General features: G+C 33.5%; 2 protein-coding genes, 1 long non-coding RNA gene and 1 other non-coding gene across 5 annotated transcripts; 3 read left to right on the top strand and 1 right to left on the bottom strand.

Annotated features, from left to right (window-relative positions):
* Positions 1 to 3,209: 3,209 nt before the first annotated feature.
* On the top strand, positions 3,210 to 3,361 carry LOC133700282 (U4 spliceosomal RNA). The gene has a single exon (XR_009843379.1). It is a non-coding gene; the product is annotated as a U4 spliceosomal RNA (small nuclear RNA).
* Positions 3,225 to 3,774, top strand: LOC133698341 (uncharacterized). The gene is made up of 2 exons (XR_009843095.1): positions 3,225 to 3,353; positions 3,431 to 3,774. It is a non-coding gene; the product is annotated as an uncharacterized LOC133698341 (long non-coding RNA).
* Positions 3,775 to 9,641: 5,867 nt separating this feature from the next.
* On the top strand, positions 9,642 to 13,784 carry LOC133699835 (protein SOSEKI 3-like). 2 transcript variants are annotated; one of them, XM_062123321.1, is made up of 6 exons: positions 9,642 to 10,365; positions 10,435 to 10,504; positions 10,686 to 10,801; positions 10,897 to 11,779; positions 12,920 to 13,219; positions 13,313 to 13,784. In XM_062123321.1, exons 1-6 carry the CDS (start codon positions 10,167 to 10,169, stop codon positions 13,380 to 13,382), a joined length of 1,638 nt encoding a protein of 545 aa, XP_061979305.1. In that variant the 5' UTR covers positions 9,642 to 10,166; the 3' UTR covers positions 13,383 to 13,784. The 2 variants fall into 2 exon arrangements, with proteins under 2 accessions (XP_061979305.1, XP_061979306.1); XM_062123322.1 differs by lacking the exon at positions 13,313 to 13,784 and having other exon boundaries at positions 12,920 to 13,223.
* Positions 13,785 to 20,538: 6,754 nt separating this feature from the next.
* LOC133698842 (aquaporin TIP1-1-like) lies at positions 20,539 to 21,908 on the bottom strand. Its single transcript, XM_062121930.1, has 2 exons — positions 21,298 to 21,908; positions 20,539 to 21,170 (listed from the first exon to the last, which is right to left on the bottom strand). The coding sequence occupies exons 1-2, from the start codon at positions 21,691 to 21,693 to the stop codon at positions 20,796 to 20,798; spliced, it is 771 nt and encodes a 256-aa protein (XP_061977914.1). The 5' UTR covers positions 21,694 to 21,908; the 3' UTR covers positions 20,539 to 20,795.
* Between the last annotated feature and the right edge of the window lie 204 nt (positions 21,909 to 22,112).

The raw sequence follows: 22,112 nt of genomic DNA, 5'->3' as shown, positions 1-22,112 counted from the left end.
TATAATGCAACATTCTACACCATAAACAATACACTATGGTTTTCATTATTATCTCAAAATCTCTACAAAATGGGAGCGATGAAGAAAGAAAAAGATGTGCCTGTTGTTTAGTCTAGGATCTACTGAAACTTTTAGTGCATTTTTCAAAAGGGCCATTTACATTAAGATTCTCCAACTACTATAAAACTTTCCCTTGGATCCTACATTTGCCAAAAATCTTTATTTTACCATGGATTAATCATAACTCGTTAACTCCATCCTTTAATCTCGATAAACATGCTCTTGTCTCCCATCCTTCGTAGTTCTGACATGAATGTCGCTTTGCACTCTTACTGTACAACTAGCCAATGTCTCGTGTAGTATTTTCTAAGAACAATGTAATAATGTTTGCTGAAAATTCGATATGGTTTTATTATATTGATCATATAATACACAATCTTTCGGTTATTAATACCCTGCTAATGTTAGCACACAAGATTTTGTTCACACTGCACGGACTGCTGATTTCCCTGCTTTAAATCAGCGGGGGAACCTGTATCCTCAGCTGGAAGCATTTAACGATTCTCAGAAGTAAAAACTAGCTCTTCTTTCTCCACGAGTTTCTCTAATTGCTCAATTAATTTAGCCACATGAACCTGAAGAACATCATACTTTCTCCCTTGGTCGATCCCCCTTCATTTAAATCCATAATTGCCTCCTGTATCATATGTATGAATGAAATCAAATCAAATAGGAAACTAAACAGTGACAATTTCATTGTCCTTTGTTTTTCTAAAATCCAAGTAGAACAAGGTAAGACTCAAACCAGAGACCTACACTGCTACACCTGCCCTTGCTTTTTAAAGAAGAGTGCTGCTAGACTAAAGACTCGTTCGCACAAAAAACGAAATTTCTAGAGAAGCAGACATGAAGGAAAAGAGAGCATACAAAAGGGTATACTGCGTGATTTGGAGTATGGTCTATTAAGGTGTCCAGCTGCTGTTTGATGTGCATTATTTTTGTTTGGTCTTGGCTTGCCATTTTCACGATCATGTCATCCATATTGAATTCCAGTCCCTGTGAATGGCACTACAGATCAAAACAAATATAGCAAATGTTAAACAACCACCTGATATACTAAAGTACAATGAATTTCGTAAGCCCACATTTCACCAACATAACATTCACCACTGTAACGAAGATAGAGGAAAAGTATTAGAACTTTTTTTAAAAAAATTATTTTCCCGAACCATCAGTAGGGATCCGCGCAACTTGACAGCTAAAACTCGTTATTCAAGAGGGGAGGGGGGGCAAGGGAGGAGTTCCAGGTACTGCATCGCCGAAAGCAACACAGAAAATATTCAGAGGCAATACCGGCAATTTAAGAGGATTGACAATTTGACATTATACACTAAACTTAAATGTCAGGAAGTACAACATAAAAAAAACACTGAATGGACTTCGGAATATATTTTATTAAGATGGAAACAAATATACAGAAGAGAAGAATAAGCATCCTCCTGAAAAGGCATAACACCTTAAAAAACAAGCGCTGGCAAATTGCTGCAAAATAAACTCACCTGAGAAAACCAAAACCTTTATTGCATCATAGGTGCCTGAAGATTTTGGTTCTTAAAAGTTGTCTTGTTCTCTTTTTTATTTTTTGAATTACAAAGACTCTGAATGACAAAGTAGATAGTGGAGTTAAGAAGAATCTTCAATGTTTTGCGATCCCGAACTCCATGAAAATTGTCAATAACCAATACTCCAAGCTCAGAAGGAAGATCCACTGTTCAACACTAAAAACAAACAACCTCATCCACACATCCTAAATAACAGAAAAAACTAGAAAAAAGGTGCCGTAACATCTCACCACACAGACCACATGAAGGAGACTGCCTTAGATGGCCTCCAAACTTGTAGTAAACAAGGGGATGCCAGTTTGTCAATGGATCCCCCCCCGCCCCCCCCAATATATCACCTTTGCTCCATCAAATAATGCTTCCATGTTATTCCATCCATATTTCAAGATTTGGAATCTTAAAAGTACGTTTAAATTGGTTTTAGCATGCTTAAATAACATTCCATTTCAGAAAATCGGGAGCAAATCCCTTCATACTACCTTGCATAGCAAATCCCTTCATACACATATTCTTTGTTTGCTATTTCAGGATTTTAACCCCATTCCTTCAAGCCTCAGTCCAATGCACAGGCTAAACTACTCAGGATAAGACAATGCCACTGATCAGCTACAGGGCATATACGTTTAAATTCAAAGTCATTGTTCGTTTCCTGCTTTCAAAATCGACATCCGTGGTGTCAGTATCACTCTATTAGTTAGATAAGTTATTTTATTTGCTCATGTTGTGATTGGTTTTAAAGTGAGTGTTAATTTACTGTGTTTTGGTTTTGTTTTGATAATTATCAAAGTGAAAGAGGAGGGGAGTTTAATATGGGTGAGGAAATTGAGTTAGCAAAAGAAGGAGACGGTTGCTTCTACTGGTAATTTCTATTTGCTGCAATCACTGAGATGTTGTTTTGTGTGCATCAGGGTAGTGCCTTGCATGAGAAGAGGATCTTGCTTAACCCTTCTTAAAGAAATTGGTTTAAAACCTTCCCGCTGAATCTTGTTCTCAAACATTGCCGCTTGCAGATTTTCCAATCCCGACTTGAATGACGCTGTAGTCTTTGTCTATCCATATGAGCAGCTGAAGGTTAAGTCCTCTTCGTTTATGGAGGCTATAATTGTGGATAGGATTGTAAGGAAGTTCAAAAAAAGTTCGTCAGAAATGAACTACACAAATATTTCTTCTTTCACAAATTAGTGAAACCATTGTGTGATTTTGAACTGCTGATAGAAGAAGAATAGAGCACCAGTAATTTTGAACACTAGCTAGAAGATGAATCGCATCATTTGGTATTCCGTTCTAAAATAGGTAAATTTTGAAATTTTTTGTTTAAAATTAATTTTTTTTTATGTTTTTGAATACCGTGTATCCCCGAAATCAATCGCAATCTTCCTGCAAAAGGAAGCAATTTAGTTGCCCAATGCTGAAGCGTCGGTGTAATCTTTCCATCAAAAGACCAGCTCAAGTCTTATTTCGCCAAATCATCAAGGAAGCTGGATTACAAGCCTGAACTCTCAGTGGTCATATCCCACATCGACAAGACAAGAAGTAGAGAAACAAATGGTGCAATATAAAAATGAAACCGTGTTCCTCGAAAAACTCATCTTTGCGCTTGGGGCAATGACGCAGCTAGTGAGGTTCTAACCGAGGCGCGTCAATTGCTGGTTGAAAACTATTTCCAAACCCCCTCTTGGGCCTGGGCTTGGCCCAGTGCCCTCGAGAATTTCTGGAAGGGCTCCCTCCGGGGTAAAGCCCTACAATTAGCAGTTTCAATTATAATTTATCTGTGATATGCCGGAGCTTCTCATTCAATGTCTGTATAGGCTTGGAAAGGCAGCAAACAAGGGGATTGCAGAGGCAGGTATGGCGACAACAGCCACCCATTTCACAGGGAGCAGAAGCAGCCGTGGAGGCAGGTAAGGCGACAAGCACTCGAAAGATGATGCTATGTGGACACCAACTATAATAATTGTTGCTTATTTTAAGAAATAAGGTATTCGATTATTAAGAAACAGAACAGGATATAATAATCTCCTATTCCCAATGCCAAAGCATTTATTTTTAATCACCTTTTAAAATTCCAAAATTTGAGCTGAAACAGATTCAAACTTCTATCCTTTTAAATTGATTTTATTTAATTTGAAATCTAGAAACCATATTTAAATCATTTTAGGGTGTACCCTGAGCATTCCTATATATATTGTTTAGTTAATGTTATGTTATTAACATGTCTCTTACTAAAGTTAGATTGAATTTTTTTTAATGTAAAAATAATAGCTAGGTATTGTTAACGAGGTTTTTTTTTTAAAAAAAAAAAAAATTTAAATCATATAAGAGTTAATTCATTACATTGCAATTAATTTTATAAATCAAAAACTAATTTATATAATTGATAAAAATATAATTTTACTAAAAAAAATTAAAATGATACATTGTTTTAAAAATTAAGATGACAGCTTAGTGAATTGATCTGGGTTAACTTGAGTTAGTATATCAAATCTATTATCCGGATCATAAGACCGAGATAATCATATAAAAAGTAAATTGAATCAAATTAGTATGTTAAATCTATTACCTAGATCATGAGACTGAAATAGCCCTATAAAAAATAAATCGAATCAAATTATAAACTTTAAATCTAAATTAAATTAATATTAAACAATAAATTTTTTTAAAAAATCAATAAAAAAAATAATAAAAAACAAAATTAAATTAACTTAAATTAACTAGCTAAATATATAACTTGTATCATTAAAATAAAATACCTTCAACTCGTTTATCCCATCCATCACGATGTTAACCGACAAAAGAAGGAAAATTATCTTTAATCAAAATACAATAACCGAAAGCACAACATGATGTGACAATTATATTAGTTAACTTGTTCATTGATTCGTTAATTAACTAAACCATATCTTTATTTCCACAATGTTAAATAAAATGGCTTCCATTTTCAGGAAAAAAGGGGCTAATGTGACTTATTTTATACCACAAGATAAATATGTGCATGTGTAAAAGAAGTAGGTTTTCAGAAGGAACAAAATCATTCAATATGACAAAATGGCAATGGGATGTATTAAAAATTGGTTTTATTTTCAAAGGCAGGCTATACCTTTTTCTTTTTCTTTTTTCTCCTTTTCCTTTATGTTTATCTTTCATTGAAAATAAAACAAGATGAAGTAAGTAATGATTAATTTTGACCCATCATGAAAAGTCAATGATTAATTTTGACCAAAAACTCATAATTATGTTTCTCAAAACACAGAATTTAAATTTAAATCCCATAATGATCTCTCTAGCCTTTAAACTTGGAGGACTTGAAAATATTCGTTTTATTCGATTATTATTATTATTATTATTATTATTGAGTCGAGTATATGACTGAGATTGTATTATTAGCCGGAATCATAGATGCTCACTGCCATATCTGCTTGAAAGGTATTGCAGACAGCCGATCCACGGAGTAGATGTTACATGGGACTTTAAAGCTTAGGTTGTCGTTTGGTTAGATTTGGTAGTTACCGGAACAAAAGAGTCACGCCACCGGGACAAGAACATACCCTTTCTAACACGACTTAGGTTACTTGCGTTTTATCACGGGCCGAGCTGACTTTTCTATAATGTAGAAAATGATGTTCGAGTGCTACGGGGGAAAAATCCATGTACATTCAATTATATAATAGAAAAGGTAACGACATTAAATAAACTAAATCTTAAAAAAAAAAGGTGATAACAATAATAGAAAGAAAAAAAGTGCTTGTCAAAAAACAAATCATAAAGAATAAAAATAAAAATAATAAAAATTAATAAAACAAAGGGTCTCGAGTTAGTACGTCAAACTCGTAACTTAAGTTATGAGGCCAGACTAATGTTTTAAAATGCAAATTGAATAAAAAAGCGATGGCCAATTCCTAAAAATCCAAATGTAGAAGACTGAAATTGAATAAAAAAAATCAACAAAAAGAAGCCCAAAAAAATAAAACACATGCAAACTCTAGGTAAGGCCGCTACACCTCGCGAGCTGGATCATGTGAACGAGATAGCCTAATAGAAAGAAAATAGGGGGAAAATAACAAAGCTTAATTTAAAAAAAAAAACCCAATTTTGAATGACCAAACCAAAAAAATAATAAAAAACATAACTCCAAAAATGATCGGGTTAATCGACCAAACTTGTCACCCAGGTTGCAAGATTCAGATAACTTGATTTAAAGGAAACTAAAGAAAACCATAAAGCTTATTTTTTTAAAAATAAACAACATTGAAAAATAAAATTAAAAAAAATAAAGAAATAAAATGTCAACCCGTGTTAACTTATTAAACTCATGACCTAAGTCAATAAGCTGAAAGCACCCAATCTAAAAAAACCAAAAACCTCAATTCTCAATAAATCAAAAGTCAAAAGAAGAAATTAAAAAAAAATCTATTATACAAAAGGATTCAAGATAAAAACTAGCAATTAAGATAACGAGAATCAAATGTGAAATAAATATAAATGAGATGATAACTTATAATTTTGAATTGAAGGGCGAAATTGAAAAGAAAAAAAACATTTTAAAAAAATTAATTAAGAGAATAAGGACTAAATATAAAATAAAAAATAATTGAGATGAAAACTTTGAAATTTTGAACAGAATGGTGAAATTGAAAAGAAAAATCAAATTCACAAAACAAAAAAAAAATCAAAAGAATGAGGATTAAATTTGAAAAAAAATAACAAATCACAATTATGGGCTTAAAGATGAAATCAAAAACAAATTAAAATATGATAAAAAAGGCTAAGAACACAAATTAGAAATAAAACAAATGAGGATTAAAGTTAAAATATCAATGAATGAGAGGAAAACTCTAAAATCTTGAAGGGCCGACACGAATTTCATGGGGGGGGGGGAGAGAGAAAAAGAAGAAGAAGAAAGAAGAGACTGTCATTGACAAATCATTATCTCAACCGCCACACGCGCTACCCTATATGAAAGGACGTGATGCTTACAACGCCATCACAGAAGATGGCATTCCACCATTGTCACGAAAAAAATTGTTTCATCGTCGTCACGAGAAACAATGTTCCATCGTTGGACGACGTGTTATACACCGTTCGAAAAACATGGAGGCGCTTCATGTGAACGCATGTGCTAGCTAGTTTCTTATTAATATTGTTATATATTTATCAAAATACTAAAATACCCTTAAGCTAACTTGATTCTAACCCAAAAACATAGATGAAATGACCAAAAAGCCCTGAAAGCAAGATTAATAATTTTTTTCTTCTAAAGGTATTGAAATCATTTTACTACACTAAAAAGAAAAATATAAAAATGTCTCTGGATGTAAGTTTAATATTTTTTACTTTTAAGGATAATTAAGTTATTTTATTATATTAAAAAAATAAGAAGATTGTTTAGTCCCTAATTGATAATGACAAATGAACTTTAATGAAAAGATCATTATATATACCTTCAAGACGAAGATTACGCAGTTTTGTTGACAACAAAAAAATAATAGTTTTACTATTCCAATCCATTATAACTTGAGTTTTGTGTATAATGAATCCTGATTCGTTTTTTTTTGTTTTGTTTTATAAGTCCCTTTTTATAATCAAAATAAGGGATTAATTTGTTGGAGATATAGTTGTAAACATCGATTGTTCCGGTCATTAGTTAGGAGGATCAACTCAATTTTTTTTTTCAAAATCAAAATAATGTTGTTTTGAATAAAAAAAAACTTCTTTTTTTTTATAAAGAGAATCAGAGTAGAGGATAGAGTTTTGACCTGGTCAATAAGTTAACCTGAATTTTTAATTGGATCAATCAAGTCTTTTTATTTTTTTAACTTAGACCAGTCTATTTTTGATTAGTCAAATCCCGGACCAACATGGGAATCCATCTTGGTTTTACTACAATGACGAGAGATTATTAATTGTACATTATCTATAGGACATGATAGGACATGATCTATAGTTATCAATGGCGGATGGGGGAAGTGCTATGGCTATCAAATTGAAAGCACTTCTCAGTTCACCTATGAGGAAGGGTGCCCTCTCTGTCTGTCTTACATGCAAATTCGATGATCATATAGTATATGCGTCAATATCTATACATACAGGATTGATGCAAGTTTCAAGCAACGAGGTGATTAATTTTAGCTGATACCTGTCAACTTTCTTCTTTCTTCTTTTCAACTTTCCAGCGTAGAGATGGGATTGATCACCGGAGCGATCAATGTGGATCCGATCCCTACAAAAAGAGAGAGAAAGGTGGAAAGAAAAGATTTGAATCTGATTTTGCTAAGAACATCGACAAGTGGTCATGGCATGTGCATGAAAGCAACACGATGCCCCCTCTAGGCTCTAGCTATATTTATTAAGCAAGAGAGATCAAGCAAGCAAGGGACAAAAAAGAGGATGCATGGCACTGCCGTTCATCATGTCTTATAAGGTTGCTCCTGTGCCTTGCCGTGCCTATTCTTTAACGTTGGAGTGCTTGAGATTGCGACTCTGAAAGTGTTTTTCATTTTATTTTTAATATTATTATATTAAAGTAATTTAAAAATATAAAAAAAGTTAATTTAAAACTAAAAAAATTCAAAAATCTTAAGAAATCAGTGTCGAGGAGACGACGACTAAGGAGTTTATGCCCCCAGGTGCAAGAAAATGTGTCCATCATTAATAAATTATTTAAACCAGTTGTCACAAAAACGACAACATCAACTGACATGGCAAGAATTTATGATCAAGTACACGTGTTATGATTCGTGGATATATTATTTTTTTAAAAAAAGAAAAAAAAGTTGATTTATATGGAAAGAAGAAAAGGTGTTCTTTCTAGTAAATTTTATACACTAGTAGAAGAAAAGGTGTTTCAATAAAAAAAAAAATGTATTAAACTGTATTTATTGTAAAAGTAGCATTTTTTATATTTCTCATCTTCTGCCTACAATCTAGCAGTAACAGCTACTAAAGATTGTGGAGTGACGTTATGAAACCCTACTGGTCACAATTAATACAGAGGAACAGATTATTTTTTTTTTAAAAAAAATATAACAAAAAAACACTTGGGTGTAGAGAATTATTTAGTATTATTATTAAATTAATTCAATATTTTAATTTGAAATTTTTTTACTTATTCTTTATCTGCTTCTATTTTTAAATTAATTTTTATAAAAATTATTTTAATATAATCAGTTTAAAAACAAACTGAATTATCATTTAAAAAAAATCTAAAAATAAAATTAGAAAAGAAATAAAATTTATAGGAAAAAAAACCTCTTAACCTAATATTTTACCTACCTCAAATTTAAAATTAAACTGTATGAAAGTTGTGTTAATGTGATTTAATTGACTTAGCTGGTCAAAAGATAATCTGAATAATAAGTAAAAAAAATAAAAATCTGAAAATGACATTGAAAAAAAAGAAGATGAAATTGACATAAAAAATCTCTCGATTTAACTTCTTACATAGTATGAGTTTAAAATTAAATCGTTGTGAAAGTTATCTTGATATAATTTAATTAGTTAAAAGATAATCCGAATGATTGTTAAAATAAATTTAGGAAAAGATTGAAAAAAAATAAAAAAATGGTAAGAATTAAAAAAAATCCAAGTTTTTTAATATATCAGGGCAATATGGTTTATGAAGTATTTACTTATATGATTTAATTAGCTTTTCAAATTATTTTTTTAAAAATAATATTAAGTTGTTGTTTTTTATATATATATATTTTAATAATTTTGATATTGTGATATAAAAATTAAAAATTTTATTTTAATATATTAAAAAATAGTATTCACCAAGTTACGTTAAATCATTGTACTTTGTTTTGACGCAGCTTCTAAAGGGGCGGAAAAGACGGGGCAGAGCATGAAAAAAGGTATAGTACAAGTTCGTCCCTATGTTTCAAGAAAGAAATTGTTTAGTATTTTTAATTTGAAAAATTATATAAATATTCTTTACATATTTAAATTTATTAATATTGTAATATTGTAATATTAAATCATAAAAAAAGCCTTTGTCTCTTCTTTCCTTCTCTTTACCTTCACTTCTCCCTACTCAGCCGATCATCACTTCTCTGCCTCCTCCTCCTCTTGGCCTTTTTTTCCTTTCTTCTCTTCCCTCTCCTTATCTCTTCTCCCCCTTTGCCCTCTGTAAATTTGACAAGTCTTTTAAATATTTAACGATTTACGATTAATTAATTAACTTTTAGAACTAAATAAACTATTTAACTCAATTTATAAAACCGTGAGGACAAAACTAAGCAAGCAAGAGGAAGAGCAGAAGCAGAAACAAAAACCAAAACAAAACAAAAACCAGTCTTTGGTCGGGCAGAGCTCACCCACTACCTTCGCCTCTCCCACGCCTTCCTTTCTCGGCCTCCATCGAACCAGCCAAAAAAATAGAAGAGAAAAAAAAGTATGAGCAGATAATAAGAATCCAAAACCACATTTCCTTTTCTTGTCGTTTGTTCTTCTTCATACAGCAAAAGCAATACCATAAGGATTTTGGATCTCCTTGACCTGTACGCCCTTAAGTCTCAGTATTTTCTTGGTTAGGGTTTTGATGTGATAATGGAGACGACGAGAATGAAGAAGTACAACAGGCAACTGAGTCCAGAGAGAGCAAAAGTGTGGACAGAGAGGTCACCAAAGTATCAACAACAGAACCGTAAAGTTGCTGTTGTTTATTACCTCTGTAGAAATCGCCAGCTGGAGCACCCTCATTTCATTGAAGTCCCTCTTGCTTCACCTGATGGTCTCTACCTTAGAGGTATTTTTTGGTGATTTCTTTTTTAGGTTTTGGTTTCGAGAATGAATGTAATTTGATGTGTTGCTGCAGATGTGATTGAGAGGCTTGATGTTTTGAGAGGGAGAGGGATGGCTTCCTTGTATTCTTGGTCTTCTAAGAGGTCAAAGTTACTTTCTTTCTCCTGTTTTTAGTTTCTTGGACTGTTTTGATTTGAAAATCCTGAAAGGATTGAAAAATCTTTGGTAAAGATTCTTTCTTTTTTGCTGAAAAAACTGGGGGTTACTTTTAGTTTATTCTGCTTGTGCTTATTTGTTCTTTTTTGTTTGTGTTATGTATCGCAGAAGCTATAAGAATGGATTTGTATGGCATGATCTCTGTGAGGATGATTTAATTCTTCCTGCTCATGGAAATGAATATGTTCTCAAAGGTTCTGAACTCTTTGAAGAATCTAATTCAGGTGGGCTATGAATGAAATTCAGCTTGATTCATGGTTTACTTGTTGTTTTGTGACATGGATAGGTTTAAGGCCTGACAGCTTTTTAATCTCTACAGATCATTTCGCTCCTGTTGGAACCATAAAAATGCAAAATCTGAAACTATTGCCACAACCAGCTTCTTCTAGAAGTCAAGATGACTCCTCGTCAGCTTCAAGTTTGAATGGAAAAGAAACAAAGCATTCTCAGGAAGATGAAATCTCCCCTAGACTGCAACATCCTGGCTCCTCTGGAGTGTCTCCAGAGTCTACTGTTGGAAAGAATTCTACGTGGAATGGCTCTCTTAGCTTGACAGAATACAAGGTTTGCAAGAGTGATGGATTCGCAAATGCTTCGACTCAGACCGAGGAAAATGGAAGCAGACCTAAATCCCGAGAAACTTGTACAAGGGGTGTCTCGACTGATGATGCTTCTCTGGAACAGGAATGCAAAGAGGATTGTCAAAATCGGCTTCCATGCGTGAAGGAAAATTCTGAGATATGTGAGAATTCAGTTTCCCCTCCCCCGTCTTCCTCTAGCCCATCATCATCGGGCGGGAAGACTGAAACTTTGGAGTCTCTTATTAGAGCTGATGTTAATAAAATCAACAGTTTTAGAATTATTGAAGAGGAAGACATCCGAATGCCAAACAATGCAAGACTCAAGGCCAGTAATATGTTGATGCAATTGATCTCCTGTGGGTCAATTTCGGTGAAAGATCACAGTTTTGGACTGGTTCCAACCTACAGGCCGAGATTTTCTCATTCAAAATTTCCCTCACCGTTGTACTCTACTTCAGTAATGTTAGGAGAGCTTGATTGCTTGTCAGAGAATCCAAGGGCGACGGGTCTCAGATTAGAAGAAAAGGAGTATTTCAGTGGGAGCCTGATCGAGATGAAAATGCTAGAGGGAGGAGACGGGCTTGCTTGTCTGAAGCGTTCTTCTTCGTACAATGCAGACAGGTTAACATTGCTTCAACCCTTGCTTCTCTTGTGTTAAATCCTTCGCCTATCATTTAAATGTGCTAGCTTCTTTCACCTCCCTCAAGAATCTATGGATGCAAGCTAGTTGTTGTAGTACTAAAACCTAATAAGCTAATACATGGCGTTTCTACATATTTTGCAATAAGAGCATGCACAATCTAAGGGCTGGCTTGTTGAATGATGACTTGAATTGGGTTATTTAACTTAACAACTAGGCTTGTTAACCAGTTTGCGGATAGTTGGCAATTTACCAGATAGGTGTTCTGAAGAATAGTTACACTTCAGACTTTTTGCCACCACTGGAGACAGGCTAAATTGACAACTTTCATGACTGGTTATTTGAATGTTTTATTAGGTTAATTCACTAGACTGGTTTAGGCTCTGAACCAGGTATTCTTGAGGCATCATCCAAGAATCAACCTTGAGTTTTCAGTTTGGCCATTTGGCTTGGTAAAGAGAATCCACAACGTCAACCAGTGGATTTCCTTACTATTGTTTCAGTTTAATGTGGTTAAGGACATAACATGATGGTGTTTACTTGTTGGAGCTAAAATATTTTCCCTTATGTGAGACTTGTAACCCCACCCTCTTTAACCTTACTGCTTTCCCTGCACTTTAGTTGTTAATAATGAGGTCACATGCGATGTCCCATCGTATTTAAGTCATCCTAGAGTGCTGGTATTCAAAAGCTCAAAGCTTTTACTGAGCAAAGCACATAGACAATTTTATAGGCTATAATTGGTCTGCACAACAAAAGGTCATGCCACAATTGAGTCATTATGGTTGGGCTTTGGAATGATGCACAGGACGGGAGGAACAAGAAAGCAGATAGTATGAGACGAGACACCAGGAACAAGACTAATTTGTGTTTGGTTTGGTAGACAAGATACAATTTTCTGTCCCTGTCTGTCTGATTGATACTATAGGAATAAAATAACATGAAAAAAATTATATTTATTTTGAAATGTGATAGTATTGGAGTAAAATTTATAAAAATACATAAAAAATTCTTCTATGCTTTATTATGGGCAAAGGTATTATTCAAAGAGGAAGTAGTTCTACGTTCTTTCCTTGTTATTTATCAATCCACCTTAATTACAAACATGCATTAAATTTCAGGATGTGTAAACAGCCAGATTCAGTTGAAGACAATGGCGAGTCAACCTCTGGACACTCAAAATGCATCTCACAATCAATAAAAGCCTCCCTAAGCAAGCAGCCGCACGGCATATCTTTGCGATCACCTGTTTCTGATAAACCTAGAAACTCCTCTGACGGGGCTGATGGCTCTCAAGTAATACATTATAGCTTATCAAACGGTGGCAGTCAAAGAATCACAGAGCCTGTTCCAGGTAAGAAACAATCAAAGAAGCTCGATTCTTTCAGAGAGGAGGAGAGGGTGATCAAGATCGAAGAAAGTTAAGTGTTGACTCCAATCTGCTTTAAAAGTTTCTGCTAAATTTTATCCTTTTGTTGTCGCATTTTGACATTATTCTGATCTCCTCTCAACAGGCTTGCTTCAGGAGCTCGGGTTATAATCCACTCCAAAGCCCCATGTAACCCTGCTGTTTGCCGCTCGTAGGGCGAAATTTGGAGGCTGATCAATGCTAACAAACAGTCGGTTCCATTTGAAGAGGCTTGTTGATTGTATAAAACTACTAGTTTTCAAATTTGGTTTAAATGTCAACCAATGATCAAAATTATTTGGCGGGTCCATGGAATGATTCTGTAAATAAAAAGAGTTCAAAAAAGTTTAGAGAGGAAAAGGGGAAATGACCCATTTGCAAGGGTGCAAGTTCAGGCAATGTCCACTGGGTGTCAGCTTTTTTTTTTTGAAAAAAATTTGAATCGTACCTTTTCGTGTAAACTGTAGTTGCAAAACCATCCTTGTGCAGTAATGCTTTTGCTACAGTAAACTGTCACAGCAACTGCGACCATGGACTATTTTTCATTAACCTTTTTTGGCCTGCGCTATCTTTATCAACAGTAATCACCCGTATATATTGCTAGGGTCCCTCTTCCTTTCCGACAAATTAAAGCCATGCTACTGGAATGGCATTCATCGTCATGGGCTGACGAGAAAAGTTTGTGATATTCACGTGCGAAGAGCTTTTTCCCCTGGAATGGTGATTGAGGTTTACCTTTCTCTTGCTCGGTTGCTTGAATCGATAGTAAAGGCATTTTTCAGTCTACAAACAACCAAAGCAACCCACTTGGATTGTCTTCTCTTTTTTTTTTCCCTCTCGTTGGAGACATCGACCGCGAAGGTAACTCCACGAGAGAGGAAGAGAAGAAAAGTCATTGTTTTATTACTGTGTTTGACATTTAAATTATGATACAGGTTCACTAAACAGTTTCAAATATGCGAGTCGAGATAAAATTCAGACTGTACAACATAAATAAAATCTTCTTGCTCTTGAATGTGTGAGCTACTCACTACTTTGTCCCATTCTTATGACATATACAGCGAATTTGAGGTGTCTCTGCTGTATACTCTAGGGTTATGTGCTCTGCACTATGCACTGCAGGCTTGGCTGGAAGAAAAAACTAACGTGGCCTTGTCATTATTTATTAGCTTCTGTGCAGTTGACAATTTGTATCCACCAGGCAGAAACCAGACAGTTCACCAACCATTGTGGCTTTCGTGTAGGCTGGTGGATAAAACAATACATTGCGAGAGGAGAGAGGTCAAGAGTTTCGAATTCCATGAGTCACTTGTATTTTTCATTTTCTTTTTATTAGATATTTTGTCAACTGTGGTTAATTGATTAACTAGGTGTAATTTCGAGTTGCTAATGATGCAAATTAGAAAATTCGTTAATTTGATCAACTGCTTTTGCCAAGAATAATTTATAGTTTCTTCTCAAAATAAGGTATATTTAAGACAAGCTTTTATTTTATGTAATCAGGCAAGCTTAACATTGCTTTTTTATTTATAAAAAAACAAAAATATAAAGTCATAATATGTAGGACTGATTGGATAATCAAAGGATTTACAGTAAATATTGACCATCTTCTGTTGATGAAAATATTAATGAGATATGCTAAGTGCTTGTTTGGTTTTACAGTAGCGATTGTTTTTTACTTGAAAATACATATAAATAATATATTTTTTATTTTTTAAAATTTATTTTTGATAACAACACATCAGATTATCAGAAAAATATAAAACAAGTAATTTTAAGCAGAAAAAATCAAAGGCGTGATCAGCCGCGTTCCCAGGAGCTTACTGAAACCTGTTATCTACTGGCAATCAAACAGTCTCAAGATACAAATAAAGTTACAAAAGAAAACTTCTAGCTTGAAGCCTGTTAGGAGACATTCTGAATACATTCAGAGTTTCGTGTTAATTAAATCATTACCCGTATAGATGAAGTTTTCATCAACAACCTTAGCACTATCAGCTACCCAATGTAGAACTAAATACCAGATCTGTTCCCAATCGGGAGAAATGTTGTTGAAGATGAAGATGAAGTTGTTCCTAGCAATCCAGATTGACCATGCAACCGAGTAAGGGACAAGGTACCAGAGCTTCAAACAATCTCCACATTAAAAAATAAAAAAATAAAAAAATAAAAAAATAAAAAAATAAAGAGCTTAAACGCGATGGCCAAAGTAGCCCAATGTGTGTGTGTGTGTGGGCCTGTTAATTTTTTCTTTTTTTTAACCTTTAGTTTCTTAAAAAAATAATAAATGATGTTTCTTGCTATATGACAGATAATATATTATCCGCCGGGTTGTAGCCCAGATTCCAGTCCTAAAAAGCAATTCATTATTGAACAATTGCATTGAAATGAAGCTTATCATTCCAAGTAGCAGAAAACCAGTTCCAACCAGCGCCACAAACAAATGAAAAAAACTTGATACATTTGAAATTTCTGCATTGTTTTTTCAAGGACTCGCTCTGCAATGAAATCCTGTGTGTGCTGTTTGCCTTTTCAATGTCCAATTGGGCCTGTGGATAGAATTTTAGCCATATTTGCATTCTTAGTTATTATTTTGAGATAAATAAAATGAAGACAATTGAGACAAGAAGAATATATATTTACTTGTTTTTTTATTTTGAAAAAATATAAATCCATTCTGAAATTATACTTGTTTATGTCTCTGTCTCCTCCTTAATCAAACATAACCTCCTTCTTTTTCTCTCGGACGAGTCTGTTTAACTCGGAGGGTTTTCCTGTGCCGAATCCAAGGATTCGAGCATTCTCCTTATTTCTGGATCAATTTTACTTTCAACGTCGAGATTAACGATGTAGACATGTTTCTCTACCCCTTCAAGCATCTCGACCACTCCTTTTGGATCAACTTTACTTTCAATTGATATCGAGCCTTCTTCTTTGTTAATGGACTTGACGGTCACATCTATCAAAAGATACATAAAATGAAAAAATAGTCACATCTCCTCTTCACAAGAGGGAAAAAAAGAGGAAAAGAGTTGAACATTAATGTTGTTGCAAATGGTAAAAGAAGTAAGATGGATTTGTTCGGAAACGAAACCTCTTGAGCTCCTCAATGTTTCTTCAATTTTAGACCAATCTGGAGAGCTAGATGCCACTGCTAGAGTCGCCTACGAGTAAAAATGAAAAGGAATGAATTTTGCGAACAAAAATTGAAAATGAACAATGGAAGTCGAGGGTAATTATAGAGCTAGAGAATCGTCTTGGATCAATGGCTTTTGCAAAGTCATGCAGCTTCCATATTAATGTTAATGCTACCTAGCAATATTGTAATCAACAAAGTTATAAAACTTGGTGGAGAATTAATTTGGATTAATTTAAAACAAATTTATTTTAATACATATATATATATATACATATATGTTTTTTTATTTAAAATAACATCATTTTAATTTTTTTTTTAAAAATTAAATTAGATTTTGACATGATTGACCGGGTCGCCGTTAATTATAGAATCAACTAGATCAACTTTAGTTTGATCTTTTTTTTTTATTAAATCTAATCTACATTAAGAGTTGAGTTGACAAGTTACTAAGTTAACCCGTTAAACCGAGTCAAGTTTAATAATATTGATGAACAAAAAATACATTTTTTTTTTAAATGCAAGGTGTTAATTTTATTTTCATTATCACAATTGTAGATCAATCTAAGAAATCATTGAATTCATTGAAGGTCCAAATTAAATATAATCCATGCCTATGAGAGGATTATTAACAAAATAACAAGCTAATAATTACATATTTAGAAATAACATCTAACCATCCTAAGAAAAGCTAGTTCACCTTGAATTTCTCCACAGTTGTATATTTTGTTGTTGGAGAGCCCAATGTTTCATCGGAGATCCCACAAATTTCCTTTATTTTATTTTCCATCGTGACCACGTCCGTTTTGTCTGAATTATCTTCAACCTCCATATTAACAAAATAAACATCTTTCTCTACTTTTTGAAGCATTGCAACCACTTTCTTTGGGTCAATTCTACCTTCAATTGATATAAAACCTGTTTCTCGATTAATAGACTTGACGGTCAAATCTAGCAAAATAAAAATCAAATAAAAAATATATAAATCAGGCCATTAATATCTCTTTTATACGATTAAAAAGAAGGATAAATGTAAATGATAAAAGTAGGAAGATGAAATTGTTTTTTTTTTAAATAAATAAATAAAACCTCTGCTACTCCTCAATGTTTCTTCAATTCCTGACCAATTTGCAGACTCAGCTAGCACTAGTAGAGTCACCTATAAGCAAACAACAAACATGAATGAGAAAACATGAATTTTCTGAACGAAAGATGAACAATAGAACATGTATTTACCTTGGACTTAAATATTTTCGCATCCATTGGCAAATCCATTTTCACAAGAGAAGGAGAAAACTCTGATAACACAATTGCTTTGCTAAATGTAAGTAATTTTGTTCGGATCAATATTATCCTTATTTATATAGGGTTAAGTTATAATAACCCCCAAAAGTATGATGAAATTACAAAAACTAATTAAGAGTTTACAGATTTAATTAAGATGACCTCCCTATTGTATCCAAAATGCCCTAATTAATACTTATAAAAAGACATTAGCCAAATTAAGATATTTAAAAAATTAGAGAAATTTAGAACATCAAAAGAGAAACTAATTAAGAATATTAATATTGTTTAAAACGATGTCCTATTTTCTAATATCCTCTCTATTTTTTTTTAAGTTCATAGTTTAACTATCTTTTTTATTTAGTAATTATGGGCATTCTGGGTATAAAGGAGTTTTTATAATATTTTTTTTAATGTAAAAAATGTTTTGGTCAAATTTTCAGATTTTTGGACTATTCTTATAATTTCATAACTCCTCGATAATTATTGTAATTTATCTCTTATAAATTCTTACAACCTTTATAAACATTAATTTGAATAAAATTAGTATTTATATGAAGCCTTGAAATGATAGGAATGAATATAATTAGTATCACCATAAAGTCTTGAAGTAATTAGTAACACGTACTGAAATCTTTTATAGAAATAGTTTTGGATTCCCACAATCTATGCAAGATTGTCTAATTGAAAATGAGGCGAAAATGTGTTTAATACCTTTTGATTGGCAAATGCACACATATTATACATAGGAATAATAAGGATAATTATATATCATGGAATTTTAATATCATTAACATATTAATTATTTTTATTTTATTGTAAATCAATTTCATTAAAGAATTCTAATGGACTTTTATGGTGTTGATATATCATGGAATTTGATTATAAGGAGAATAAAAATAAAGAGGATTAGGTTTGTAACTATGGAACTATGAAATGAAAATAGCGTCATCCAATAAAAATTACCATTCAAGAATATCATAAGAATTTATGAAATAAATAAATTTAAGATTATTAAAGAGATCATTATATATTTCATGTGAAGACTTTTAGATTTTTAAATTAAAAAAAACTAAAGCTTGTGGTTTTTTTTTCATTGTGTGTGAAATCAATGTTTATTTTCTCACAAATTACTGTAGATTGGAGCAATGATTTTTTTTTTAAAATTCAATTTTATCATTGAACTTTTTTTTTTGTACAATACCAATAACCAAAATCCAGTTGGTAATTTGTAACAAACTTTACCGATATAATAATTCCTCACTATGTTTCTTGGTAAATTCATTGGTAATATTTAAGTTATGACCTAACGAGCGACTCCCTCTCTTATCGGTAACAATTAGCTAAGTTTAAGGTAATATAGATCTAATAAATACACAAAACTTGGGTTTTATTGTCAGTCAAGCCTAAGATAACTTGATTCTGACAAACATGTCAGCCTCAAAATACTTGAGTTTGGTAGTCAGCCAAGTCTAAGGTAACGTGAGTCTGGCAAATAAGTCAGGCTTAAAGTACTTTGGTTTGATAATTAGCTAAGCCTAAGGTAATATGAATCTAGCAAGCAAGCTAGACTTAGAGCATTTGAATTCAACCATTATTAGGTTTTAATGCTAAATGCTTGATCCTAGAAGATCCCCTAAATTATAAACCGTCATGCCTCTCCATTTAGAACAATTATATAAGTCATTTATATCTAATATAATGATTTTTCTATACTCATAGGTGTACAAAAGATCTTTTAAGAGATTTACCATATTTATTATCTCATTAATGATATATAAAAGATATTTATCTTCTATTAATGTCATCAAAAGCAAGGGACTTTCTAGTCCTTTTCTTTTCTGAAAACGACAAGGTTTAGAGAGTATAAATATCCCATGAATTATCCAGGTAAAAGCTTAGAACTTTTCATCTCTTAAAATAAAACTTATATAGATTTCATAACATCAACCATCTTAAAACTCAAGAACATCTTTACTATTTGAATTTAAGGTCATTTTAAGTTATTTATTGCTTTTCTCGTAAAGATACTAACTTTATTATCAGAGGGTTTTTAAATCCCCTTGATTGGGACTATTTTTACACATACTCAAGTTTCTACTATTAGTTTGAAGTTTCTTGATCTAAAAAGAAGAAATTCAATTATCTAAATATCATGGATTTTAGATCATCAATGAATAGGCCTCCACACACACACACACACACACACACACACACAAACACACACACACATATATAAACACATATGAAAATCGTATTAAGTCCTTTCAATTCCACTTCAGCTTCTGTTAAGGCTCTTCAATCGGTTAGGTTCCTTCATATTCCTAGAGAAACAAACTCAGTTGCAGATCAGCCAGCGAAAGACAGTTTGTGAAGGTATCCTGAATTCTTAGATCTTGGCTTTAATTTTCCATATCCTTTTTTTCTTTTGCTAAGAACGGAGTTTTTTTTTTCCAGCCACCCACTTGCTGATTCAAAATTAAAAAATACCACATTGATATCTGAACTAGTGATTATAATTAATGGAGTGTGCTCAAACAAGCTGATATATATATTTAACGCCAAGAACTCAAATGCTGCTCAGAGTTTAATATATATAGTGCCAGAAGTAACCTTGTCAATAAGAGTTTCCCTTGGCATTGCTTATTTGTTTGCAATTACGTATAGCTAGTAGCTGAAGTTATGGGACATCATGAAGCAGAGAAACATGATCATGAACAAGGCAAAACAATGGAAGAAATAGCAGGGTAGTTTAGGGGCCGTGCATGGCCCTAGCTAGTCTGCAAGTATTGCTGGCTTCCTGCAATTCCACAACACATTATTTATCACAATCTGCTATCAACTACCTTTCTACCCTTGTTTGACTTGGATATTTTATCTACCAAAAGGCTAAGAAAACGATAAAAGCAAGGTAGTTAAATCTTTGGCATAAGACCATAAGAACTCATGTCCATAAAATAAATCATACAATAATAGTGATTAAGGAGATAATCAACACAACAATACCTCATACGCTCGACCAGCAAACCAACTTACAAAGGCAAATTGAAGTGCTCGTAACAACGAATCCAACGTAGTCCAAACAAAACAGAACTAAAAATTAAGAAGAAGAAATTAAATATAGATTATAAATTAATAGTAGATGCAACGATTTATTTGTAATTTCCCTCTAAAACTCTCCACCGGGCAGGGGCTCATGAGTGCCGTGGCTCATGAAGATAAGCTCGTAAACAATCCCGGCAAGCCCGCCTCCGATCAAAGGTCCAGCCCAGTAAACCCAGTGGTGGTACCAGTTCCAGCTCACCAAAGCCGGTCCAAAAGGCACGGCGGGGTTCAAAGCTGCTCCTTCAAATGCTCCACCAGCCAAAATGTTAGCTCCAAGTACAAAGCCAATGGCTAGAGGTGCAATGACTCCCACGTCACCTTTCTTTGGATCAATGGCTGTTGCATATACGGTGTAAACTAGGGCAAAAGTCATTACAATCTCGAAGACAAATGCGTTCCATACAGTCACCCCAGGGGACAAAGTGAATACTGAGACTGTCTGCACAAGATTTTGTTTCCAATATTGTTAATTAGAAAAATATGCTGTTAAATTAGGTTATATTTATGACATTTTTGGATCATAAGGTTACTTTTCTTAATTTTATATCTAGCTAGTAGCTACTCACCATGTGATGAGTGGTATACTTAAGAAGCAAGCAAGCGACGGTGGAGCCAAGGAGTTGAGCAATCCAATACAGAATGCCACGGAGGAGAGAGATGTTGCCACCAATGAAGGCACCAAAGGTGACGGCCGGATTGACATGGCCTCCCGAGATGTTGGCACTGACAGCAACTCCCACAAATAGGCCAAACGCGTGTGCCAATGCCACGGCAATCAGCCCAGCTGGGGATGTTGGTGCATTAGATGTGAGTTTGTTATAGGCCATAGTTGACCCTTGTCCAGCAAACACAAAAATTAAGGTACTGATGAACTCAGCCAATGCAGCCTTGAATGCATTAGAATGAAAGTCATCCTCCACCCTTCCGATCCTTATCCGTTCGATGATAATAAAATTGCGCATGGTGCTCAATTCTAAGGATCAAAATGGATGGAGAAAATTATAAATGTTATTGTGAGCTGGTAGTATCACTAGGAAGAAGTGACACTCCCGGGATGTACCTAATTTTGCTAGATGTGAAATCTATGTTGCATTAGGGTGCTTGTGAGCCCCTTATATTGAACTTTCAAAGCAATTGGAACCCTGCTATATCCGGTATCCGATGACCTCTACAATGCTGGGACCATCTATCTTTCCACACCTGCACATGCACAGCGAAGCATTCACCTTCAAAGAGTATGTGTGATAGCCAGGTAGGAATACAAGATAAGAGCTACGTCTTGTGATTGCACTGAAGTGGTTATGTGATGTAGTGGGGTCTCTGATAAAAAATGATTTTGAATGGTTGAAAATGAGTTTTCTAGATGAAAATTTATTTTAGA

This window comes from Populus nigra, chromosome 7 (assembly GCF_951802175.1).
Source record: "Populus nigra chromosome 7, ddPopNigr1.1, whole genome shotgun sequence".
NCBI lineage: Eukaryota > Viridiplantae > Streptophyta > Magnoliopsida > Malpighiales > Salicaceae > Populus > Populus nigra.
This window is presented reverse-complemented; position numbering and strand designations above follow the sequence as displayed.

Coding starts and splice junctions, on each gene's coding strand:
- LOC133699835 (XM_062123321.1), top strand. CDS start 10,167: ATGGAGACGACGAGAATGAAGAAGTACAACAGGCAACTGAGTCCAGAG. Junction 10,505..10,685: donor TATTCTTGGTCTTCTAAGAG/GTCAAAGTTACT, acceptor TATGTATCGCAG/AAGCTATAAGAATGGATTTG. Junction 13,220..13,312: donor GTGATCAAGATCGAAGAAAG/TTAAGTGTTGAC, acceptor TCCTCTCAACAG/GCTTGCTTCAGGAGCTCGGG.
- LOC133698842 (XM_062121930.1), bottom strand. CDS start 21,693: ATGCGCAATTTTATTATCATCGAACGGATAAGGATCGGAAGGGTGGAG. Junction 21,171..21,297: donor AGTATACCACTCATCACATG/GTGAGTAGCTAC, acceptor AATCTTGTGCAG/ACAGTCTCAGTATTCACTTT.